Source organism: Heloderma suspectum, chromosome 2 (assembly GCF_057233095.1).
Source record: "Heloderma suspectum isolate Gila_16-S chromosome 2, 16-S_ref, whole genome shotgun sequence".
NCBI lineage: Eukaryota > Metazoa > Chordata > Lepidosauria > Squamata > Helodermatidae > Heloderma > Heloderma suspectum.
In genome coordinates this window covers 203,667,974-203,695,539 of record NC_139459.1, presented here as the reverse complement: position 1 = coordinate 203,695,539, position 27,566 = coordinate 203,667,974, and the positions used below count along the sequence as shown (strand labels likewise).

General features: G+C 43.4%; 1 protein-coding gene across 1 annotated transcript in view; it reads left to right on the top strand.

The window, feature by feature from the left end:
* CACNG4 (calcium voltage-gated channel auxiliary subunit gamma 4) overlaps window positions 1–3,387 on the top strand; it is a 101,723-nt gene extending 98,336 nt beyond the window's left edge. The window contains exon 4 of the mRNA XM_084837481.1: window positions 2,849–3,387. Within this exon, the coding sequence (XP_084693607.1) occupies window positions 2,849–3,387 (539 nt within the window). The remainder of the gene's footprint in view (window positions 1–2,848) is intronic.
* The last annotated feature ends 24,179 nt before the right edge of the window (window positions 3,388–27,566 follow it).

The following is a 27,566-nucleotide window of genomic DNA, read 5'->3' as shown; positions in this document are numbered from 1 at the left end:
CTCCTCTGCCTATAGCAGCATTTTTCAAACTTTCTGATTTAGGGAATCTTTTGCACATTAGCTCATTTGTTGAGGAACCCTTGAACACCTGTCATGGAATCCCCGGTCGCTGCAGAGAATTCTGGGACTTACTCAAAGAAAGGTCCTTTTCAGTGGTGGCACCTTGATTCTGAGATACTCTTCTCAGGGAGGCACACCTGGTACAAATGTTAATGTAATTCCAGTACCAGGCAAGACCATTTCATTTCCTCTAGCCTTTCCTTTTAGCTTCAAATCTTTTTTTTATCTCTTCCCTATGATTTTACACTGGTTTTAAATATGTTGTTGTTAATTATGTATTTTAACTGTTTTTGTATTCCTTGTTTTCCTTGTATGCTGCCCTGTTAATTATTTGATGTGCATGATATAAATATACAAAATTAAAATAAAATAGATAATACTTTGTTTACATGGGGCACCAGCCAGGGTGTCACCATTGCCCTGTGTGAAGTGGGAATGAGCTTTAGAACCCATCCAGTACCAATAGCCCTGAGTAACTGTGTGTTATAGGGAAGCTTGGTAGAGCTCAAGAAACTAACATCCAGGGAAGCGTTATCTTCCACTATTTATTTTCTCACTGAGGAACCCTTGATATGCTTCCAGGGTTTCCTAGAAGAACATAGTTTGCAAACCATTGCCATAGAACAATGAAAGCATCCACTCCAAGCACTTGTTGCTATCATGAAGCTGTGGTTGTGGTGGGTGGAAAGAGACGGCAGACTGTTACACTACTTCCCTTTCCCCAGCAGTACTGCATTTGGAGTACTCCTAACAAGTGTGGCTGGGGAGAGGAAGCCACATGGTTCCATGTATGATACAGACCCTTCTGCCTTCCTCCCTCTTCCTGATGTACCAGAGGTTTGAAGTAGCCCATGCCTGCCATGGCTGGGTGAAAGGAGACCTCAGAAATGCAGGGAAGGAGAGCACTGGAGAGGATGAGCAGTGAGGGTGGGTGTTCTGCATTCTTCCTTCCCCCTGCCTACTCTTCAGTTCTGTCAGACTCCACCATGACAAGACCCCAGAAGTTCAGAAAAAATGGGTGGATTCAAACAACCCATTTATATGGTGGCCATCAAGACACAAAATCTCCTTGCTTATATTTGATGGGTAGTGCTTTACATCATGGGAAATGCTTTATTGATCATAGCTGGCCTGTGATGTAAATCGCAAAGGGCAAGACTATCATGCAGTAGTTCCAGCCATCATAAGAGTTGATCCTGCCCCACATGTGAGGGAGCATGATAGGACAGTGGCATTATGTTCTGAAGGTGTAGTCTTCGCTGGGTTTTGGATACAGAAAAATTGCTTTGCCAACTTATACTTCAACCTTCCTGCATTTGAGATGTATGAATGGAAATTGATGAGATCTACTCCTCCAGTTCTGCTGAGGTCCACATGTGGGCCCTAAGAGACTTTTATGGGTTAAGCTAAAGTGCAAGGAAACCAGAGGCAAGGTGGATGAAAGGAGGACACAGAGTGGTCAGTGGATTGAGAATTGGAAACCTGAGGGAAGGGGAGGATGTTTAAGGGCAGAGGAGACAGGGAATTGAAAAGAGAAGTGGCAAATGAGCAAAGGAGTAAGTTGGCATGCGCTCATGGTTTGGAGGGCTCAGGACTTGGCCAGGAAGCATAGGTTTGCTGTACCTTTAACAGTGATATAGAAGAAGAATTCGGCCACTTGTGGCTTCTCCAGTCACTGCAGCGTTGTGACCTGACAACCCTAAGGGTGCAATGAGGGACAGACAGTAATGTAGAGGTAGGGCTAAATGTCCCATATCAATTGGAACTAAGCAGTTAGTTCAGAAGTGGGCAACCTTGTGCCCTCCAGATATTTTGGACTACAACTCCCATCAGCCCCACCACTGTGGCTAGTGGTCAGGGATTCTGGGAGTTGTAGTCAAACCCATATTCCTTAGCCACAGGCTTATAGTGTCATATCTTCCATCATATGTTCCATGTTGTATTGTGGTGTGTACGTTTCAGAGATGAACATAACCTATTTTCAGAGCTTGCACTGTGAACACATAGCTCAAGGCAATGCAGAATATTTGATCCCAGTCCATTTCCAAGGCCAGTTCAAAGTGCTGGTTTTGACCATTACAGCCTTCCATATATTGGGATCAGGATACCTGCAGGATCACCTGTCTCCATGGTCCACATGTGTCTTAAGATCGTCTTCTGAGGCTCTTCTTTGGGTGGACCCACCACTGATATGCAATGACTGGCTACTGGGGAAAGGGCCCAGTGGTGGCACCTCAGTTGTGGAACATCTTCCCAGAGAGGTCTATTTGCCACCTAGCTTGATGTACTTTTGGTGCCAGGCAAAGACCTCTTCATTTCCCCAGGACTTTTAAGCTACTCCAGGTCTAATTAGTTTTATGTTTGCCACTTGTTTTTATGCTGCTGCTTTTACATGTTTCATAACTGACCTGTTTGATTGTTTGCATTTTTAATTTACTTTTATTCTTGCTCTAAGCTGCCCTGAGAACTTGGTAATAGGACTACATATACATGTCTGTGCTAAATAAACTCTGAAGCTTCTTAGTTTTAGCACTAGAGTTAGTCCAGAAGAGTATCTGTGATGGCATCTGCCTGAAGAACTGTGGAAACCATCTCAGCCAGTACCCAGAGGTTTATTTAGATACTTCAAAGTAAGATGCTATATAGCCTAGCTGGGATATCTAGTTTGCAACAGATGGCCATTCCTATATTGCTTGACTATATCTTATCCGACCCTAGTGATTACAATCATGATCATTCATTTGGGAGCCATTCCCCTAACCAGACTATTTTCCCTCCTTCTTTCTAGGATTAAGTAACATAATAGGAATTATCGTCTACATATCCAGCAATGCAGGTGATCCTAGTGACAAGCGGGATGAAGACAAAAAGAACCAGTACAACTATGGCTGGTCTTTTTATTTTGGAGCCTTGTCTTTCATTGTGGCAGAAACAGTTGGAGTTCTAGCTGTGAACATTTATATTGAAAAAAACAAAGAACTGAGGTTTAAGGCCAAGAGGGATTTCCTTAAGACTTCTTCCTCTTCCCCTTATGCCAGGATGCCAAGCTATAGATATAGGAGGAGGAGGTCCAGATCAAGTTCTCGATCTACAGAGCCTTCTCCATCCAGGGATGTTTCTCCGGTTGGCATGAAAATGGCAGGTTCTATTCCCATGAATGAAATCTCCATGTACACGCTGTCCAGGGAACCCTTGAAGGTCACCACAGCCGCAAGTTACAATATGGAACACGATGCTGGGTTTCTTCAAGTCCACAATTTCCTTCAAAAGGAACTCAAAGAAGGACTTCATATCAACATGGTCAACAGGAGAACAACACCTGTTTGAAAGGATTTGCTCACTTTTCTTAAACAAAGGAGAATCAAAGCAAAATGCAGCTCTTTTATACGTGAAAAGCATGTATTTCGAAAATGCTCTTGCATACCTCAAGATAAAATCACATGAAGAGGTTGCAGATAGAGACACTGAAATATTGAAATGACCTGCAGATACAGAACTATTCATTTCTAGCCGATTTTTATAAGCACTTTCAAAATTTGTTTAATTAAACTCTCGGTGCCACACATATACTCACATGCACACACAAACAACTTAAAATCAGCAGCTCATGCCCCTGCACTTCTGTAGTCTGTGTAGTGTAACTTGTGACACGGAAAACATTTTAGCTATTGTAGGTTTTAAAATTTTCAGTGTGGGCTTTTTTCTATAATGCTGTCCCTTGTTACAAATCCAAACCAACCACAAATGCTGCCAAATGTCCTATTTCCTTTGAGCTGAATAAAGAGGGAATGGATATTTCCCCAGAAGCAGCCTCCTCTTAGAGAAGAAGGCAAACTACCTGGGAACTGTAGCATATAATTTTACTCTGGTAGGCTCAAACTTTGCAGGACTCTTGACAAGAAAATCAATGAGGCAAAAGTCATTTCGAGTTCTACTATTCAGCCTTGTGCACACTTGGGGCAAGGAGGGGGGAGAGAATAGTCTGAGTTCTTCATTAAGCTATTTATGTCAATATAAAATCCCTGTGCAAAGTGGCTGAAGTAGGGATTGACTCAATTGACCTGTAAAGGTGAATATCATACTGTCCCTTCCCTGCCCACCAGACTGTTCAATATCCTTTGTATTTTGTATGACATTTTGGTCTACACTCACTTGAGTAAATGCTATTTTTAGATGAAGAATCTCTTTTTAAAAAATACAGCATTTCACCCACCCCATGAGTTAAGGTATCTGAGTTCCCTCCCTCAAAACCAGGGAAGAGAGAGCTTGACTTCCAAAGTCAGTAACAAAAACACCTTGGAGATGAGAATGTGGAGGCAGACGCTCCTTACCCTGAGGCTGAGCTTCGCAAACATTATTCAGCAACAAGCCTCATTCTAGATTTCAAGCATGTATCAGAGAATTAAGGCAGCCTTCCCCAACTTGGTGATCTGCGGATGTGTTGGACTACAACTCCCATAATTAATGGGAGTTGTAGTCCAACACATCTGGAGGGTGCCAGGTTCAGGAAGGCTGAATTAAGGTATAAAAAGCTGTCTATACTAAATCAGCTCATTGGTCTATCCAGCCCAGTTCTTTCTGTGGTCTTTGGCAGGCGTATCGCCCAGCCCAGCCTCCTGAGATACTTTAACTTGAGCTGCTACTAAAATTGAACCATGCAAAGCATCTGATCTGTCATGATGAGCTGTAGCCCCACCTCCAAGCTGCTTTAATCATCAGTATGGTCCTTAGCACACAGCAGGAAAATATCCTGGAGATGATATCAGTGGCTTAACTATTCATTGCAGGGGTGGGGGAACTGGGTTAAATCCAATGTTGCGCAAGCAGACTTCTCCCTGCTCTTCACTCCTGAGCAGATTTGGGGGCTGCAGAGGGGATGGGGAACTATTCCACCAGTGGTTTCCATTGCACTGGTAGATGGTCAGGGTTGGATACAACCCTGTTTTCTATCAGTGCCATGGACCCATAGGGGGGAAATCAATTCAGGGCCACACACACGTATTAACTCCTTGACTGTATTACTTAATAAATTATATTATAGGTTCTTAATTGTATTATGAATACCATTGATGAATATATTGTAACACCTAGAAAGATCGTGCTGGGGCACTGAGATCTCCTGAAGGTCTGGCTACTCCCATTGGGATCCACTGATATAAGAGGAACAATACTATTAACCGTCCCAGGGGAGGGGGGGAGGTGAAGACACCCACCTGCTCCCTCTATCATGGAATATTTCCCCCAGAGATAAATAGGCAGGGGAGGTTTGGCCACCATTGCTGGAAGGTGCTTGGAGTTTGTTCACATTGTTGGCCCTACCCTTGGAGTCGGGGGGAGGAGTTCACTGGGTGAGGCAGATGAACCTAAGCAGAACAGCCACATCTCCCAGAGTTTCCCCATCCCTGTTTTTCTGGGTTTAGTAAGCACAGGATAGGAAAATTAGCATCCTTCCAATTCAGTTATCAGGGTCCCATGCAAGGCCCAGCATTTTTTTTTGGGGGGGGGGGTAGATCACTATTGAATCCTTATGTGTTGAGTTCAGTTTCTCCTTCACAAATATGAGCTGACCTGAAAAGAGGCAATTTTAGAAACATTAACAGAGCTAAGCTTGTTTTTCTCTACTGAGCTATTTTGACAGCTCAGAGATGCCTTTAAAAAAAGAAAAGGAATAAACAGTCTGAAATGGATGTCAGGATGGTGGTGCATCTTTAGAACATAAAAATGCCTTGCTGGATCAGACCAAGGTCCATTAACTCCAGCATTCTATCTTTAACATTGGCTGGCAATGCTAAAACCAAGGCATGGTGAAGCTATCCCCTATTATTTGTCCAACAGCAACTGGTACCTAGAGGTACACTGCCTCTGAACCTGGAGGTTCGATCTAGAAATCACGGCTAATAACCATGGATAGACCTACTCTCTATGAATTTGTCTAGTCCTTTTAAAAAGCCATGAAATGAGTTGCTGCTACCACATCTTCTGGTAATGAATTCCCTATGCTAATTAACCTGTATGTCAAGACATACTCTCTCTTGTCTACCCTTACCTGTTTTCATGTTAAATAAAGTCTTTTTGCAGGAGAGGAGAAGTATATTTCAAGATTTGTTTAAAATGCTAGAGATTTTTGTGTATGTCTGTATACATATTTATGCTTTTACAAATGATAAATTATTTCTTTTGGGAGGCTTCCCTAAAAATTAAAATAAAGCTATGATAAAGGGTAGAAGAGTACATAAAGAAGCAATTTGTGTCATTAGTGTGTCATACTTAAGTGTGTACTATTTTATACCTCTTCTTGTCACTGTATTTTCAATTGCGATTTCCCCGAATTATGTTTTTCCTATTGTGTTAATGAACTAACAGGTAGAATTTAGTCCTCATTTGTTATTGTTGTAATTAAAATATCCATAGATATAGATATAGATATTGTTCCCTTTCAAAGCAAAAGATTGATGTAGGATTATCTTTCTAAGAATTGTCTGCATTGAATTGAAAGCTGACAGTGTGAAATTTGATTTTGTTGGATTTTTTAAAAGAAATATACAGACCGTATTCTTCTAGTGGCAGTGTTTCTGTTAACATTTGAGTAGAATCTGCAAAATCACACATACATGTTTATATTTGTACCATTTCCTTTTCACTGGTGTCTAGTGAAAATCATGACCACTCTGGGGCTGATTGTGCAATTCTGTCATGAGCAGTTAGGAAACAGTTATTTGTCTATGTTGTTATTAATTTCTATCCCCAATATCACTCAGAATGTCATGCAAGCACAGAATGCAATACACCAAGAAATTCTGTTGCATAATCTCCTGTCACATGCAGGTAATTTCATTTATTCCAGTGCCATCCTATACATGTCAACTCAGAAGTAAGCCCTGTTGAATTCAGTGGGACTTTCTTCCAGGTAAGTGAGTACAGGATTGCAGGCTCTGCCATTTTGTACTACTTCACCTGCCTTTTCGGCCCTAAAAGTGGGCCCTCAAAGCTGCTTACAGCAGGTTCAGTTGAAATACAATGTGCATTGTGTATTCTTTCCTCAAATGTTCCCCAAGGCTGCAGTCTTGCGATCAAGTATTTGGTTATTTACTACTAAGTACTATGCTATAGCCCAAAGCTGGTGAGGGAAGAAGAAGAAGAAAAATATCCCAAATGTGAAAAGAATGTTCAATCATCAACACAAATTTTAGCTGATGCACTTCCCTTTGGGGGAAAACTGTACAATTGTAAGCTTCCTGCTTCATTCCAGTTATATTTTGCAACAATGTCTTTCCAATCCAGTTCTTGAAATAAGAGCCATTGGAAAATCCATTCCAGTTAACCAAAGGGGCTTTAACTACATTGCCAAACGCCCATCTAAAAATATGTTCATAGGAGATGCTGGATATACAAGGCCAGCGTCAAAGGTAGGCATGGTCAGGCACTTGCTGAGTGTCCATGCCCCAGCAGGGGCCCACTGACAAGAGCCCTCTGCACTTCCTCATCCTCTTCAATACTGCAAACTGCTTGTTCACCCACCTCTCACTCTGGCCCAGTCAACGATAGTGGTGAGAAGGAGCAGCAGTAGAAGCTACTGCCTATTTGCTCACTGGCTCTCTGCAAGTGGTAGCAATGATGAAGAGAAAAAGGAGGAACGCCAGCTGGTGGCAATGGCGATGGGAAAGTAGGCTCACTGAGGGAGGAAGCCCATTGTGGGTGCCCTCAGAACCCTGGAGCTGGCACTGTGGCTATATGAGAACAACATCACTTGAACGTTTGACTCTTGAGCACATGTTTACTTTCTGCCACATGTTGGAATGGCATTTTATATTCTTAACAGCCTCCTGACTGTTAATTATCGTCTCCAAGGAAGGTCACTATTTAAGGCAGGAAGAGCAACTGCCAATTGTTAAAGTAAATTTGTGTGTAACGTTAACTTGTTGGAAGTATCTTTTCCAGTATAAATAGTGTATAATTGAAGAACCTCTGTGTTGTGTTAATGTGTGAGGTCAGGAAGAGTTGATCAATATTAGGAGTAAGTGGGACGGGAAGAAAGTTAGTTGGACTTAAGTTGCACAAAAATGGATTAACTACCCCCTTTAAGGCACAGACTTCTTATTTCGATAAGCTATGGACATTTGATCAAAGGACGTCTGATCGTATTGTGTGTGTCTAGAGGACTTGAAGCTCCGATTGTGAACCTGTTGCCAGCAGCACAGCAAGATGTCATGCAGACTGAGGTGGGACGATGCACGCTGCCACCAGCACCACCTCCTCCTCCTCCCACCCACCCTCAGATGAGAGACCAGGTGGGCGGCCTCTTCAGAGAGGCACCCAGACCCAAATTCCACACTTTCAGGAGTGCGGCATTGTGAGGTGGTCCTAGAGACTGCCTGGACTTTGTGCAACTACTTTGTGTGGTTGCCACTGCTCTCCGGAGAGGCTATCTGCCCAGTCTCTTGTTCGGGGAACTCTCCCAGAGTGAGAAACATTGGGTGGGCGGCTAGACAGGTGGGCGGGGGGCAGCTTCTCCAGACAACCCACCCACTCCATCTCTCACTCTGAGCCCTCTCTCAAAGTAAGAGATCAGGCCTCTCCAGAAAACCCACCTGGCTGATCTCTCAGAGTGAGACATGGGAGGAGCTGCTCCTCCAGGGAGCCCTGCTTCCTGCTCTCCTGCTGTGGCATTTGCCGCAGGGGGCCAGTGCAGTGGCAGTGCCCACAGGGGTCCTCCTGGCGGGAGGGGGGATGATCTGCTAGCCCTCCAGTCTGCCACCCTGCCTCATGGGAGGGATGACCCTGCCTGCCGCTGAAGAGAAGGTGCTGTTCTTCAGAGGTTTTGTTTGATGATAGATCCGTTGGTGAAGCCTGTAGTCCTTGGATTGCACCTCAGGTGGTAGCCAATACAATTTCTGATCATATAGCATGTGATACTTTGAAGAAAGTTAACAATTTCGCTTAATTTTTTTGTACTTTGTTTTGTGGTGAATTGGTCCCTTTTTCAACTGTAAAATATCATTTATATTTCAGGGGTATATTTGAAATAGATATTCTTTTTCTTGAAACATGCAGGCCAGCCTGCAATGTTTGGCTGTGGTCAGATCTTCCAAATTCACTTATGATCTTTTCTTGGTGGCTTCCCCTCTCATTGTGTTTGTTTTTCATGGACTTTTTAAAGGCATAAGGAACCAGCACAATTGTATCGGGAGAAACAAATTGCTAACTGGTGTACAAAATCTGATAATCTCACAGGGTGGTCCTATGGTGCACTGCAGTGACCCCTTCGTACTGCAGATGTGAAATAAAGGAAAAGAGTACAGCATTTCTGACTTTTTCTAGTCCTTCTGATACATTAGTGGAATCCAGATATATCAGCTGAATATAGGACTGGCCTACCATTATATACAGCAGGATAAGCCCTCCAGATGTTTTGGCCTACAAGTTGCCCAACCCTGTGATAGAGGGTGGCAGTCACATCAGGCATTGAAGGCCAGCAAATTGTTAGTTATTTAACATATTATTGTTGTATTTTTACTGCCAAGGGGAGGCATTTGTGGGGATTTCTGCCTCAGGTGTAAAAATAAGTTGACGGTCCTTGAGCACTATGCACCGGGGATGTGGGCAGGGATGCCATTTGCTGCAGTGCCCCAGGCAGCAAAATGTCTTGGACTAGCCCTATGAATAGTGGTCAGTCTTTCAGAAACAGATGAACTTTGTAAAGTAACCGTGCATATGCATGTTGATTGTTTGTGGGATCAGATGTACTTCTGCAGGGCATGTGATCCCCATCATCCATCCGGTAGGCCCAGACCAGGCTGTGCAATCTTCAAAACTCCCTACTGCAGGCAGGAGGGGATCTCTTATGTGTCTTTTCTACAGTATTTCCAGAGCTTCCTGTTGTATTAGTGCACAGCTAGAAACATAGGCAAGTGCCATATAGATGTGCTCCCAAAGCTGGAGGTGCTCTTATATGTAACACCCATAATTAGTGATATTGGTGACTTTGGAACTGGAGAGGAGGTTGGAAACCAAACTCCCCATTTCAAAAATCCCATCCCCATACAACAGGGATGGGCATCTTGTGGCCCTCCAGATGTTTTGGCCTACAACTCCCCTCATCACTGGCTATTCTGGCTAGGGCTGATGCGAGTTTTAGGCTAAATCATCTGGACAGCCACAAGTTGGCCACCGCTAATACAAAGTTGAGCCCAAAGTGCCTCCCAAGTTCAGGCTAGGAACATCTTGAGATTGTCACTAGCCAACTCTCCTTCTAAGCCAGCTCCCCTCTCTTCCCAAGAAACCCTATCCTTATGAAAGCAGGGAGGTATTTGTGGGAAGGGTTCACTGGACAGGAGGCCTGGAGCATCAATTGCTATCAGGGATGCATGGGAGTTGTAGCTGTAATGCAGCTTTCCCCAACCTGGTGCCCTCCAGATGTTTTGGACTTCAGCTGCAGCCAGAGCACCCAGACCTTCAAAATCAGGCTTATGGGATGTGTCCTATTTGTTGTGACCTTCCCCCACCAATAACACCTCCTCCCCTCAAGATAAGTTTGCTTGGGCAGGAGAGAACAACTGTCAGTGAGAATTGGGGGCAAGACCCAGGCTTTTTCCAAGAATTATCTGAGAAAGCTCAGGAAAACAGAATTCATTATCTGGAAAGCTAGGCGGTGCACACTCATCCCTATTCACAATATCCTCCTGTGCTGTGTTAGTTCCAATTACACCAACATTTTTGAGTTTTGAGTACATCCCATTGAAAACAATGGGACTTCAGTTATACATGACTTGTTTGTTTGGAATAGGAATTAGTTACAACAAATTTTGGCTGCATCTGGTCCTTTATCCAGTCCAAATCTGATTTAAAGTTAAAGGTGCATAAAAACAAAGAGCAGGGAGAGGCCTTGAAGTTGTCCATCCACAGTGAGCACCCGGACAGCAGACTGAGCAGGCACACAAGTCACCTGGCCACAGAGTGACATGGTTCACATGACCCATGTTGGTTCACCATGGGTTATTGAACTCATAATGAGCTGCAGCGCATGCCGGGTGTTATGGCATGTACGCCATGGGTTATTCAGGTGTTAAATAACCCCCAGTTTGTGGTCCGGTTATGCAAGGGTTGTTTAACTCTCAAATAACACACAGTGGACAGGTTTGGACAATGTACCACAATCCCACCAGAGGTTGCATAGTCATAATGGCGGCAGCACACACTCGGCACGCACACTGCAGCTCATGAGCCCGGTACGTCATGCAAACTGGCCTTCTTTCCCCACTCTAGTGAGTACTGAGTTTCTATTTAGATTATGGTAATTATTTCTAAATCTGCAACTGTACATATAAATTAACACACAACCTTTATGCAAATCTGTGCCCTCTTTTGTCCTCTTTTTGGGCGATGCACTTCTTCCTTTCGGGTGATGAGTAAGTGGCCACCCAAAAGCCCATGCCTAAAGCAACTCTTTGGAGGCAGCATTAGGACTCCAAACAACACTTTCCTATGTCTCCAAATGCAACGAATTGGGCCTGTGGAGGCAGAACAAAAGATAAGTCCTGTGCACTCTGTCAGGAAATGACACTCTCGAGGATGCTCAGAAGCACCCAGGCCTTAAGCACCAGACCTACACAACCTCCTGCCTGCAGGCGACTTTCCCTGCTGCCACTCCTTGCCCTTTGCAAGGTAAAGGAAGATTGGGGTTGAACTCCAACAAAATTTGTTTCTATGGGTGCAACACACACACATCCAATGATTAAGTTAGAAGCTGCACTGTGGGACTACGTAGCCAAGAGAAACTGTGGCTAAACTCACGCACATTTGTAAAAAGCAAGATAATGTGTCTACTGCCCAAATCCTCTCATTCTCTCACCACACCAGCAGACCAGTGATCAGGTGTGCCGCTTTTTGTCCACTGCGGTATCTCACACCATATTGGTAATGTGAGGAATGTTACTCCTGATGGCAGACAAGTAAACCAGCCACCATGAAAAGTCAGGATCGGACTGTTAAAAGTTTGTGATTGGTTGGTGGCATTACTTGTCGCTATGCCTTTCTTTTAGTTTTCTAAAATTTAAGGTGAAATTAGAAGGTTGGCGTGTGGGTTGGAGGCATGTGAAATTTTATGTACGATGTCAGGCACACTCTGTGTGCTTTAGATATTATTCATTATTGGTGGTCATTAATCTTGTTGTAGACGAATAATCTAATTACTGTATTCTTTTTATGTATTCCGCATCATAGGTGAAAAAGAAAAATAAGCACCCGTTGCCTTTTGTTCTAGGCAGACCAGGAAATCATAGGGACACACCACACACAGGGCTGGATCCACACTAAGTTACCCATGCTTAGGTCCCATTGGAATCAACATGTAGTGGTTAGAGTGTTGGGCTAGGGCTGGGGAGGAAAGAAAAGGTTCCTCCTGTGCAAGCACCGGGTCATTACTGACCCCTAGAGGGACACTGCTTACACTGGCGTTTTCATGGCAGACTATAGCGGGGTGGTTTGCCAATGCTGTTCAAATCCTCACTCAGTCATGAAGCTCACTTTGGGCCGGTCACCAACTCTCAGTCTAACCTACCTCACAAAATGGGAAGAATTAAAATGGGGATGGGAGAACCATGTACTCTGCCTTGGAAGAAAGGTAGGATATCAATCAATCAATCAATCAATCATAGTAATGACTATCTTAAGAGTTTGGTTGGACCTAAGTGCGATTAACTTAGTCTTGATCCAATTCATAACATTCTTTTCTACATAAATGTAATTTCTATGAATGAATTTATATTTGCCAGAAGAGTCGTCCCTTAGGAAGACATTGCGCTGTCCTTAAGACTGTATGATACATTTGCATTTTCCTAAGCAGAGATAACTTGGTATAGAAAACGTGTCATGTGAGGGCCAAAACAGACATTACTTTAAATGAATGTCTAGCAGCTACACTTTTTAATCATTATTTCTACTCTAGAGTATGTGCAGCACCCTTAATCTGGGATGGGACCTTAGCATGGGGTGGGGGGCTTTTATGATCTGGACTGGGGGACCTGCACCTATGCTAGAGTAAAAATGAAAAGACAACATAGCTGTTAGACACATGTTCAAAGTAATGTCTGTTTTGGCCCTGAGAAGCCACCTTAAGGGCAAATTTAGTCATAGTTCGTGCATTTTGGAGACCTGATGTATTCATACAGCACATCTGAAACTAAACTGATGACGAGGAGTGCAGCACCAGTGGGGACAGGCTGGGCACAGCTTCCTGCAGTTAATGTGAGGAGGGTGTCCCAGGACAAAGGGTCCTTGCCTTGTTTAGGGAAGCATCATCCTACACTGCAGTCTGTGCAGCAGAGAGCCAGGGGTGCCTCGCATGGGCATGGCCTGAGAAAGCAGCTAATGGCATCATGTTCTGCATTTTCCTTTTGCATCAGATTGTCAGAGAGATTCCTCTGCTGCTTTTTCTGTCATATCATCCACAAGGGCTAATCTGTTACTTCCCTTACAGCTACAAGTTCTACAGGTTTCTAGTGTGTTGTTTTAAATGTGCTTCAGTTTTTCCTCTATAATCACAATGTGTATACTGTGCTTATTTTTAAAATAAAAACCCTTAAAACATGTTTGTTTTTTATATCTATGTGTGCCTGAAACACCTAATATTTAAGCAGCAAAGTTCATTTGATATTGGGCAACGGCATTTCGCAAATTTCTTGCAACAAAATGGTCAACTCCCCTCCACCTCTCTCTAGGTTTTTACAGGCTCCTTTAAGAAGTTGATTTTCACCCCATAACAACCTTCGCCCATATCTGATAAGTTCCAGTCAGAATGGCTGTCCAGAACAAATCTGATTTTCAGCTTGTCAGGTCATGAGAATTAAGATGGACATTTTTCCATACCGTAGCACCCACCCCTACACACACAGTTTATTTTGACTATTTTTAGATTCAGCATGTGCCTGGCTGGGAGAGGGAGGAGTGGAGAGTTAGCCTCAATAGCACTCCCTTTGCACATAAAACCAGTGGGTTTCTGTTTTCTTTTGATGCCAGTGGTTTGCCGCCCTGAACCAGCTGCTACAGTTCATCACACAGCAAATCACAGAGGGTGCTCCCAGACAGAGCTCTTATTGTGCCATCGCCCTGCCTTGTTCACAGAACTTTATTTTGTGGGGACCCAGACATTGTCATCTTCCCCTTGCAACCCTCCTGTGTTTTCCCACCAGCTCTTGCATCATTTTTCTTACCACAAAAAGTATGTTAAGGAGGAAACATTGGAGGAGCTGCACAATGCCATTTGTGACTAGGAGCGCTAGAAGCCCTCCATCGGGAAGCACCCATACTCAAAGGCCATTGAGTCCCAGCACCCTGCTTTGGGGAAAGGTGACCCATCCACCAGCCCCACCCTACTCTGTATAGCAGCCTTCCCCAACCAGCACCCTCTAAATGTATTGGACTACACCTCCCCTCACCCTCAACCAGCATGGCCATTGGTTCTGCTGGCTGGGAATGTTAGTTGTCATCCAACACATCTGGAGGGTGTTGAGGGAGGCTACTGTATAGCATCCATCCAGATCATATGTTGCATGTACTTAGAACCAGCCTGCTTAGATGTTTATCTCCAACCCTCCTTGTGAACGGAGTCTCTGAATGCCAGTGCAATTTCTGTCAGCAAATGAGCCCAGCAACAACTGGGGTTGCTGCTGTTTCACTGGTAGAGTTCCTCTGACATTAACAGCAGCTGCACAATAGGCAGCAATGAAATTTCTCCGTGCCACAAAAGGTTTACGCAGGGGGCATGCCAGAAATGAAGCAAAGTACACTGTTTAGTATTTATTTATACTATCCATGTGCACATGGATTGTCATCTATGTACAAGGAACTTTTCAAAGAATGAGAGGACTGATCCCTGACCCAAGTGGGATACAATCCAGAAAATGGCACAAGGGGGACAACAAAGGAAGGGGAAGCAAATGGATACAGGGGTAAACAGGGAAACAAGACTTCGAGCTTCTCCACACAGGGCTTTTATCCCGCAATTGAGATTGGTTACTTGTGAAAGTTTGCAGGTCTTTTATATGATATCGTCAACGTCCAGGGCGTCTCCTGCATGAAATGACTTTTATCTCATTTTTTTTTAAAGATTGGAAATAATGAGCTATCAAATTACAGGATGTTAAGTTCTCTCCTGAAAAGAGGAAATCCCGCAATAAAAGGAGCTAGACCACAGCACCATCTAGTGACTGTATAATGAAACATATAGAACATGCAGATAAGGTGGGGGGAGGGAAGTGCGTGTAAAGGGAGACCGTCATGATCCTGCATTTAAAATGGAAGCAGAAAGGGCTGGTAAAGTTTCAGGATTTTAGCCTGATCTTAAAAATGCTCCTATGCTAAGGCTCCAAATCCACACCTATGAAAGAGTAAGGCGAATTGAGTTCATCAGGACTTACTTCTAAGTAGATATGCATAGGATTGCACTGTTAGCTGCAGTATGGTAGCTTTCCCCAGGCTGGTGCCCACCAGATGTTTTGGACTTCAACTCCCATAAGCCCCAGCCAGCATGGCCAATGGTCAAGAATGCTGGGAGTTGTAGTCCAAGACATCTGAAGGGCATCAGGTTGGGGAAGGCAGCAGTAGGGAACAGAGACCTTGGGTGCTTCCAGACAAGGGGGTGGTTTCCAGGATCTGCCTTCTTGTGAGAGAAAGGGCTCCACTCCCAGAAGGTCCCTGTGCTTAATTTTTGGGAATTCTCCTCCCCACACACACATACCACAGTTCACCCCATTCAGCAGGGTCTCCAGATCCTCTGTGTAGCATTTTCCAGGGGCTACAGGGGCTGCCATGGGAAGGAAGGGGTGGGAAAAGCCACTTCTGCCAGCACACTAGATCCAGCTTTAATCTGGGTCCAACTCAAGGCTTTCATCCTGCAGTCATCGTCATCAATCATCATCATTTCTATAGAATTCTATAGCCAAAGCTCTCTGGGCAGTTTACAAAGACTAAAAACATTAAATACAATATGCAGAATTTAACAACATAAAAGTGTACAACAGACAGTATACACAGAGACAACATATATCTAAAAACAACGTTGAACAATCAGCAAAACCATAAAACAAATCCAGGGTCAGTTAATGTCTGGGAAATTTATGGGGCTAGGGTGTTTCAAACAGCCACTGTCTTCAACTTCTAACCCTCCCGTGATTTTCTACCGCTTCTTCTGTAAAAAATTTTTACCAGAAAAAGAAATCCATGAAATACCCTGGAAGATGGTAGCTCCGATGTCAGTGGGGCAGTGAATCCTTGGAGAGCTCCTTTAGAGTTCTGACTGGCTCTGACTGAAATACGGAGCGGATTCACTGCCCACTGACATTGGAGCCACCAGCCTCCACTGATTAAGTAGGAAAAGACAGAATCGCTGCCCAATAATGCCTTTTGATTTGTGGTGCTAGGACCCCTCTATCTTAAAGCAGCCCAGGCCTTTTTTACCATTGCAATAGTAGGAATTTCCTAACCCATCATGCAGGAATCGTAACTAATCAACTTGTTCTATATCCATCAAGGTTTCCTTTCATTTCAGGTAAGTTGGTGGCTGGGTTCTTCAGACACATTAATTACATTCATGGAAATCCTTCCTGGGTGCCTCTTTACTTTATTTACTGCAAATACTTTTAAGTAGGGCTAGTTAAAGCAAAACCACTCTGCAACTGGAGGAACCCCTGACCACGGTGTAAGAGTGCAACCCTATGTGCGTTTTACTCAGCAGTAAAGAAATTCCACTGTGTTCAATGGGATTGAAATTAATCCCAGATAAGCGTGGATAGGTTTGGAGCCAAATAGCACAGCCTCTAATTTATTTACTCAAGTCTTGAAAACAGTGGGACTGTTCCAGACTAAGTGTATTGCTGACTGTTCTCTTGGACATGCACTTATCTTTCCGCATGTGTTTAAGTCACTTAATGAATTGGACCTGTCTAGAATAATATTTGCAAATACTGAGCAAATGCACTGCAGGTCATTAATTTACTGAAAAAGAGAGCAAAAGGGATGGGATTTGGCTTCAGATGTCTCATTTAGCGTTTTCTCCAAGAGAGAAACATAATTGCATGTCACAGGCACATAGCTGTTAAAGTTCAACTAATTATACCCCCCTCTGTGCTTCCCAACAGGTACTTATTAATTGAGAGTTTATATTTCATGAGGTATTGATTTGTAAGTGGAGACACTTGCCAATAGGAGAAAAGCAGGGGCTGGAAGCATTAGCAGTTATTTGCTAGCAAAAAGCCTTTCAGGGGATCAGCAGCTGCCATTTTCTTCCATTGGGTTTGTGCACCTTAGACTATGTGGGGAGTCCAAATAGCACAAAGCTGAGGGTGTTCTAGGAAGGAACACTCTGCTTTCCCTAAGGCAAATTCTCCAGCTTCAGCATATTTATTTATTATTTTGTTACATTTATATCCTGCCTTTTCCTCCAAGGTGCCCAAGGCAGGGTTCATGATCCTCTTCCTTTCCATGTTATCCTCACAACAACCCTATGAGGTAGGTTAGGCTAGAAGTCAGTGACTGGCCTAAAATCACCCAGTGAGCTTCATGGTCATGTGGGGACTTGAACCCATGTCTTCTCAGTCCCAGTTCAATCCTCTAACCCAGCCTTCCCCAACCTGATGCCCTCCAGATGTGTTGGAGTGCAACTCCCCTAATTCTGAGCCAACATGCTGCCTGGGAATTATGGGAGTTGCAGTCCAACCCATCTGGAGAGGGTCAGGTTGGGTAAGGCTGCTCTAACCAGTATACCACACTGGCTCTCGTATAGATAGAATACCCTAGTGTGCAAATGGCTGCCACGAAGAAAGTCTCCAAACTCCCGCTGGAAAGCTCTACCAGGAATGTGGGGCACCAGTGGGGCACAGATTACATGTGATGGTGGCTGGCTATCAATGTCACCTACTCTAAATGTTGCAGTTGATGGAGAGCTAGTGGGATATGTGTGTGCCTTTTGTGGGGCTTTGTCACAGGGAGCTTTTATCCTACTATTGAGATCGGTTGCTCACAGAAATTTGCGGGTCCTTTAGATGACGTCATCAACCTCCAGGGCGTCTCCTGCACTAAATAACTTTTATTCCATTTTTAAACAGATTGGAGATAATGAGCTATTAAATTACCCCGCCTGAGATCTCTCCATGAATAAGGAAAAGCTGCAATAAGAGGAGCTAGACCAGCGAAACATATGAAAGACTCAGTTAAGGAGGAAAAGGAGTGGGGGAAAGGCAGGGGAGGAAGCACATGCAAAGGGAGTCCATTGTGATTCTGCACTTAAAACAGAAGAAGAGAGCCCCATTTTAAAGGCAGGATTCTAGGCTGGTGTAGAGATGCTCGTGATTGCATCCCCATTGAGGTTGCCACCTATCCACAGCTTTTATGAATTGTCCATGTTCCAGAAGCTTTGTCCATGCTAAACAGAAAATGTGTGCACACCTGGAGGCCCCCAATCCACCTAGCCTGATATTGGCCGCTCTGACTGGCAGCAGGTCTCAAGGTCTCTGCCTCACTCAGCGTTTTCTCCTGTACTTCCCTCCAGTTTTTATAGTGTTTCCCAAGGTCTCAAAGTCTCCTAGCTATAGGAATTCCTTTAATACCAGGGAATGAATCTAACAGTTTGTGAGTGGAAAGCAGTGGTTACCTCTGAGTCATGGCCCTTTCCATGTTTGTTATTAACAGAGTTGGGACAGGTTTTTTAAACATAAAATTGCAAATATGAAGTGCAAAAAGTTTCAAGGATCTGTGTTAGGAAGCGGCCGGGGGAGACTTTTGGAGGCTACAAACAGCAAGAGCCTCTTAAGAGAACAAAAACTAACAAGGAGAGGTGGCTTGATGGAATGGAAAGGAAACACATAGTGCTGTGTTATTTTGCTTGTCAGGCCAACTCTGAAAATGTAATTTCGTATGTAGAATAGTAAGAGTAAATTCAGCATCAGACTCCTGTTTAAGAAGTCCATATTTAATAATTAAAATAAAACTAGATACCTACAAGCATTCATTTGGCCCAGGTTCATTTTGCTCTGCTGAAGCCGTTAAGTGGCCAAATTGTCCACAATTCAGCAAGTTAAAAGGTAGCAGCACTAATGCCCGTGACAACTGTAATTGTAATGTGTGCTGATTGGCAGCTGAAGTAATGCTTATGAGCCAAGTACAACAACAGTTATTACATGGATGGATGGATGGATGGATGGACTGGGCATTTAGTTTCTTACTGACAGAATTCCATCCTGGCTTTCTCAAAGACTGACTCAAAGCAATTTACAATTTATGAAATTTATAAAATGGTATAAAACACCGTAACAAACCCAACTAATCCACTTTATGATGAAACCAGTAAAATATGAATAGTCCAGTGCTAAACTTCTTTTACCTGAGAGTCCTATTGATATCCTCCCACAAAGGAAGAACCTTTCTTTCCCTTAGCTCTAGGAGAGGTAATACACATGCCCTCTGATTTCTTGTGTTTCTGCTTCTCACCCTCTCTGTTACCCAACTTGCAGCCTTCTCTATTTGCACTGTCCCAAGTCACTATATTTCGAGTTTGCCTCATTGTGATTAGGCCTCCTGGGTGGCCCTGAGCTGCCATAGCACCTTCCCTTAACCGATGGCACAGATTACTTATTCACATCACACACATCACTCAGCCTTTCTCCTGTACTTTCCTCCAGTTTGTATAGCATTCCCCAAATAAACTGCTGGCACAATCTGAGTGCTCCTTATCTAACCATCTTGATCCATTCTGTACTAACGTTGCATATTAATAAATCTTTCTATATTTTCTAATAAAGCCAATATCCTTTGATCTTAGCCTTTGTGTGTATTGTTAATTTACCCTTTGTTCCTCGCAGGAAGCACAACCCACTCAGGCTGAATCCAGCAGTTCTTCCATATTGTTACATCCCTTCTCTTTTGAGAAAGAAAAAAAATTAAAATGAAAAATAAACTGGAACTTTATACATAGTCTTTCAAGTGTGCAGGTTTCTTAGGGTGCAATCCTATGCATGTTTAGACAGAAAAAAGTTCTACAAAAGTCCATGCTGGCTGAGGCATGTTGGGAGTTGTAGGACTTTTTTCTGTCTAAACATGGATAGGATTGCACCCTTAATAACTTGCCCACTTCAAGTGTGTTTGGGTTCAGTGATGACATCCTTCAGCTGCCATCCTTTATTCTGCTCACCTCTAGACTCAGGTATACCCTTGCTGCAGTCTCCTCTGTATTCATATCCCCTGAACTATCCTCTGGTGTGTGTCTGCAAGGATTCCCTGCTTGTCTCATCCTACAGGATCCTCTGCTGGTTACATGCTTATCCCTCATTTAGGTTCATAGCATCACCTGATTCTTCTGTTTTCCTTAGATGCCTTCTGTTACATCTCAGTATTTGTCTGCAGAACATCTGTACCTTATATGATTGTGGGTTATCATGATGAATTACGGTTGCCTTGTGCCGAGCTCTGTCCTGTTTTGTTAGGGGTTGAATCTCACTATGTCCCCTGGAAGATCTCTGGCTGATTGGTTGTAATGCAGGACCTTCCTCCGTTGCTGCTGTCTCCTCAGTTCACCAAGGGATGCTTCTGTGACCCTTGGCTCTAAGAGCCTCCCACTTGTTGGCAGAAGTGTCTTTGTCCTTCAACTAATTTTTGTGCTGGATTTGAGTTTAGACATTGGGATAGAGTGTTCCAATGATTTAGAAGTGCTAAATATGGGTCTGCCCCTGCTGCTTTTGTTTTTCTCAAGAGTTTCTCAGCTGTTTTTACTGCAGAATCTACTTTGCCATTACTTTGAGAATACCTAGGTGATGGTATGTTCAAAATCCCAGTCTCTGCTGAATTTCAGCAATTCTGCTGCAACAAACTGGGACCCATTATCTGAACACACACTGTTTGGTATCCTATATCATGCAAAAATGTGCTTTTATCTTACATATGACTGTTCTGGCAGAGATAGACTAAGAGCTATCTTTCCCAAATTTGAAAAATAATCTACGATCATCATGTATTCCTTGTCTTCCTAGCTAAACAAACCCACACCTACTCTTCCCCAAGGTCTCTCTGGAATATCATGCTGCAAAAGTGTTTCTTTGGGTTGTTGGTCTTCCCACAGTCTGCACACTTTACATTTCCCCATGAATGTCTTCACATTCACTGTCATTCTCCATATTTACAGTGTGTACTCTAGCTTTGGGCTTTTTCTGTTTTGATAGACATTTACAAAGTGGTTAATGCCACAGTTGTGGCATTTCTTCCCATAAGCTGGGAAACTCTTTTTGTCTTGCATGTTTCCCCTCACAGTACTTCCATTGCTCTATGGTGTTCATTGTTGTCCTTACATCAGGTTTCTCCCTCTTTCTTCTGTATTATATGAACAGGTTCCACTGTGTGTCCTTCCAGGGCTCTAATCCTGTATTTGGACAACTTAGCTGCCCTGTAAATCTCCAAGCTTTTTTCTAAGGTCAGGTGTCCTGTATTCCACACACTACTTGGTCCCTTATTAAGGAGTCTTCGATATCTCCAAAATTGCAACTGGCTGCTAACATCTTTAAATTGGTGCAATATTCCTCGACACCTTCCCATGCTGCTTGGTTCTGCATGAAAAAGCTGTATCTTTCCACAGTTTCCCAAGTCATAATCAGCAGTTTGAATTGGGCATAGACGTTAATAGGTAGCTAGGGCAAACACAACTGTGCAAGATATAGACGCTCTTGCTGCCTGCCACATTTCCATTAGGAACCAGCTGGCTGCATGTTAAAGCGTCAGTGTGGTGTAGTTGGTAAGAGTGTTGGACTTAGGCTGTGGGAAACAAAATCACTGTTGTGACCTGGTCCTTGTGAGCAGTTAAAAATTAGCCCAGTTGGAACACTGTAAATGCTTGCCTACTGCTATACATTATTCGGGGGGGGAGGGGGAGATAAATACAGAAACTCCCTTTCCCCCCTCTCACTAACTGTCACTTTGGTGGGATGAGATCTCTGGATGCTACTCCCTAGCTAGATAGAACAAGTTGCACCCAGCATTATCAGAAAGGTGGCGGTGGGGGGTGGGGGATTCTTCACACCGTGTGGCTTAGAACTGTGTCAGTACAAAGCTCAGTATTATACCAGTTTGGATGCATTTCAGAAGATGGAAGATCCAGGAAGCAACAGTTGTGACTCAGTCTAGCTGGGCTTGAATTAATTCCACACATACTGCAGGCCTTTTATTCTGACTGAGCGAGAGAGATCTTGGGCAGGATTTCCGTGTTATTTGGGTTTTTAATTCTGATGCACCACATCATACTGTCAACCCAGTTGAGATAGCAAGAGCTGATCAGGAACCCCTAGCATGATTGTTTGCCAGTAATGGAAAAGGCGCTGACAACCAGCCGCAGCTGGAAGAACTAACTAATGATTTAACAGCAACTGCTGTCCTGGTAAGATGCAATTAAACTAAAAGCAGACTCACTGCAGTCTATTTTTCAAATGCTGAAAGCTTGTTTGGAGAGCAGACGCTGTGCCTGCAATTGCAAACACACATTTACATCGGTACGCCTGACTTGCAAGGCACCTGTGGCGTTTCCAGACTCAAGGGCAGTAAAAAGTGGAGAGGGGAAGAAGAAATGGGGCTCATAAAATCGACTGATGACTAGAAAAATTTAGCAAGATGCTACTTTGAAAGGAAACGTCATTACATCTTTAATGCATTCTTATTCAATTTCAGACTTTGCTCCCTTTAGGCTCCCCCTGCCACTACAGAAAACTCTTAGCTGTAGTTAAGGAAGAGAGAGGGGGAAAAACAGAAATGTAAACTGCTGTAATACTTCTGTGTGTATCTCACATCATCCATTTTTATGCCTCGAAAAGCATGACGTTTTTCAGGCACTGGAAAGATTGTTTCATTACCTAGGGGGCAATTGATTGTGTATGCATTCATGGCCATCCAGGGAAAGGCCTAAACTGGATATGATAAAGGACTGTACTGCAATGGACTCAGGCAAGGCCCATGGCCCTGAGAACTGCACATCCAAAGGCAGCAGGGCCAGAACAAGCATGGGATGTATCATTTTCATCTTCATCTTAACATTTTTCTTAACATCTTTCTGTTACCTTCTATTTAATTTTTGCTGTAGCAGTGAAGTTCAATGCCGTTTGGTTTAGGGAGAGAGAAGTGGAGAGGTGAGGTCAGAGCAGTGGTAAGTGAGCAACATAGCAGAGGTGGCAAAGGAGAGCCACAAAGGCTGTGATTTCTGTGGTAGTATTAGCAAAACGCATGGGGGGCACTAAAGGTCATCAAGACTGCTTGTTGCCCACCTCTGATGTACTGAATTGCAGCCTAAGACAACTCAACATAGAAAGCCAGTCCGTGGGTGAGAGAGAACATAAGGGTGTATATAGTCATGAATAGCTTGAGAAACTATCATGTGTGTATACATATACACACAAAACACACACACACACACACACACAACTCAGTGTGTATATGTGTACACACACACGAGTTTTCTTCTCATTCAAATATCTATGGCTATCTATATTTAGAAGATAAGAAAATTCATGCAATGGCATCCATCTTCCCTTCTGCTCCAAAGGAACCTAAGAACATAAGAAGAGCAGTGCTGGATCAGACCAAGGGTCCAGCTAGTCCAGCACGCTATTGATACAGTGGCCAACCAGCTGTCAACCAGGAACCCACAAGCAGGACACAACTGCAACAGCACCCTCCTGCCATGTTCCCCAGTGACTGGTGTACATAGGCTCACTGGCTCTGGTACTGGAGGTAGCACATAGCCATCCGGACTAGTAGCCATTGATGGCCTTCTTCTCCAGTTATTTATCTAACCCCATTTTAAAGCCATCCAAATTGGTGGCTATCACTACATCCTGTGGTAGTGAATTCCATAGTTTAACTATGTGCTGTGTGACGACGTGCTTCCTTTTATCTGTCCTGAATCTCCCACCGATCAGTTTCATGGGATAACCCTGGATTCTGGTATTTTGAGAGAGGAAGAAAAATGTCTCCCTACCCACATTATCTACCCCATGCATAACTTTGTACACCTCTATCATGTTGCTCCCTCCTCCATTCTGGTTTCCATTTGAAAAGTTGAGGAGGAGGAAAGAAATACTTGATTCAGGGGATATTTTCCACAATCATTTTGAGAGCTGGCATTCCCATTCCTGCTGACTGTGATGGCATGAGTACCCACTGCCAAACTATGCTATATATTTTGAGATTGCTTTGTCAGATTCCTCTGACATTTGAGACTCATTGGTTCAAACTGAAGATTGGTTCAACTAAAGAATAAACTAAACATGGTGCAAACTAAAGAACAGAGTTCTAAGACTGCCTGGTCTCCAGGTGATGGTTTGGGTTTACAAAACCTCAAAATAACTTGGTCGGGACCCACTGAAGGCCATGTCTATATGGCACTTATGTTGAAATCAGATTGACTCATGGGAAAGTAGCAATTTCCCTGTCAGTTACAGGTAACTTTGTCCAGACACACCTTATATCAATGTTTCAAAGCAAATCCATGCCATACTACTACTCCTTCCACCATTCAAGAGGTTGTCATTAGACTATCAGATGGCATTGAATCCTCATGGCTGCTCATTATCAAGAGCTCACATTATACATAAGAAGAGCATAAGGTAGTGGATGATGGGCTTCATTTGAATGAAAGCAAGAAGACAGAAGAACAGTAATTTGTGGGGGCATGGAAGGGATGGAGATCATGCATGGCTGGAGGTACTGTCCTTTGAGCTCAGTTTTAAAAAGGGGGTGTTCCCTCAACTGCACACGAGTGCCAACCCTTGGACAATAGTCTGTGGAATCAGTCATTAGAGCCAAACCAAATAGTTCTCACAGTTTGTATTAAACTCTGTATGGTTACCAGGTTTCACAAATACAGAAGACAAAAGTCCAAAAACAAAAAAAAAGTCCCATAATTCCCAGCATTCCCCAGCCAGCCATTCTGGCTGGGGAATGCTGGGAGCTGTAGGACTGTTTTCTGTCTAAACATGCCCTGATTGTGCCCTAAGTGTGTCCACACTTATTGTGCTTTGTAATCCTCAGTGCCATTTTATTACAGGGAAAGTATTGCCAGGCACTGTCAGTTTTTCAGAACACAAATGGAAAAATCCAGAAGGCAAACAGTCACCATTAGATGACCCCGAAGAGTTCAGTGAATTTCTCCCACTAATCACTCGGACGTCTACAAACATCAGCTGAGAATTATGTTGCTAACGTCATATTGCTGGGAGTGGCCCCAAAGAACATATAACTGAGCGCCTCTGGTGCACACTTTTAATATTTTAGCCACATAGAACGCAATGTGCCATTGTGAAGGTTTGAGTCCTACAGAGGCAAAGAAAAAAGATCAGGCCTAGAGGCCTGGGTTTTTTTGTTGGGAGCAGGTATCTCTGAGAGGAGCTGTTTTATTTCTCTGGTTAAGTTTCAGTTTCATTTCCCCAGTTAAGTTTCATTTCTTCAGGTTTGAAACAGTACTTTCTGGTATATAAAGAGAGTGAAAGAGCCAGTTAAAAGCAGAGCTGGGGAGACCACAGCCTGAAGAGTGGGCAGGAAGACATTTTTAGATCCAGGAATGACTTATGAGGATGTCTTTGGTGTTGTAAGATGGCAAGCCACCCTAAGTAGGGTAGAATGCCTTCTCAGGGCAGAGACCACCTTGTGACTCATAGGAGCTTGAGTTTTGAAATGAGGGCATGTTTCGCTTGTCTTGTGGGAAGCTTTTAGATCATCGAAGCATAGTCTGAAGGCAGCCGCCTTGCTGAAGCTAAGCAGTTTGGGTCTGGTCGGTGCTTGGAGGGGAAACTACCTGGGAACCACCTGTAGCCACCTTGAATTCCATCATGGAAGAAAGGTGGGATTTAAATGTAATAAAATAAATAAATATTTTGGGGACATCTTTTCTGTGACTGAAGTGTGTGGGGGGGAAGAGTTGTTTGTTACAATTGCATTTTTTCTGTTCTTTGTACCTTGTTCTTCCTTTTATCTAAAATCATGGTCACCTCAGCTGACACTTTATTTTCCTGTGTATACAGAAAGAAACCACGACACAACTGAAATGAAAAAAAAAAAATCTGACAACACATAGTTCCTTTCTACAGTGGTCTTGTTGTGTAGGAATGATACAGGTGGGGATTTCCTCTGATATTAGTTCTATTTCATCTATCTGAGACATATGGAAATGAACTGGCTGCAAGTAACAAAAGAAGTTTTACAAGGCCTGATGGAAGCAAAAACAAAGGGAGACAACAATGTAAGAGGTTAGAACTATAACATCCAGCCCAATTTATTCATATTATTTAATTTCCTTTCTTCACAAAGAGGGGGGGGGATAGATTTTGAGTAAAAGCCATTACTCTTTAAAGAACTAAGCGTATTTCACCTCAATGGAACATACCAACACTATGTGATTGCAAAGTTTTTGTGGATTTCTGAGATCCAAGGAAGATAGCAGGATATATTTTATTATATCTGCATGCATTGTTAGAAAGGTTTGCTGGCTATTGAGTTTTTCTGAAACCTTAATAAGGCTGAAATTGAGCAGAATGTCTCTGTTTTTGTGCAGCACTTTCTCTACTTCCAGAGGGCTGGTTGTGTTAGTCTGTTGTTGCAAAAACAGCTAAGCGCACACTCCTATCCAGTCCTCATGCTGGCTGGGGAATGCTGGGAGTTGTAGGACTTTTTTTCTGTCCAAACATGCATAGGATTGTAACCTAAGAGTCTTGTGGTACCTCAAAAGGCTAACAAAATTTTTGTGGCATTAGCTTTGAAGAACTAAAGCCCATTTCATCAAAGTTTATTTATTACATTTATATCCCACCTTTTTTCCTCTTCGAGGAACCCAAGGTGGCGTACATAATCCCCCTCCTCTCCATTTTATCCTCACAACAACAACCTTATGAGGTAGGCTGGGATGAGAGTCTGTGACTGGCCCAAAGTCACCCAGTGAGCTTCCATGGCTGAGTGGGGACTAGAACCCGGATCTCCTGGCTCCCAGTCCAACACTCTCGCCACTACACCACACTGGCTCTCAAATGGCTTTATTCCATGAAAGCTTATGCCACAACAAATCTGTTAGTGCTTCAGGTGCCACAAGACTCTCTGGTAGTTTCTCTAGACACTGGAGTAAAAAGATCAATTGGAAGACTGTGACAACAAACCTTGCGGCCGTTTCTTTGTTAGCACATGCTGCCCTGGCGGCTTAATCAGTGACTCACAAAGCATTTCTAACAACAACTTGGGTTTTTTAGAAACATCTTTATAAAAAACAAATACAGAGAGACTTTTTCTATAACCTTTGGCTCATTAAATGAAAAATATACAGCATTTCTCCAGTTTCATTTTTAGCAATAGCGAAATCAGCAATATCTCTGCACTCAAACTAGGCCAAAATTTGTTGTGTAGTTGCCTTATAACAGATCAGGCAATTGGTCCATCTAGCTAAGTATTGCCTCCTCTGACTGGCAGTGGCTCTGCAGGGTCCCAGGCAGAGGAGAAGGGTC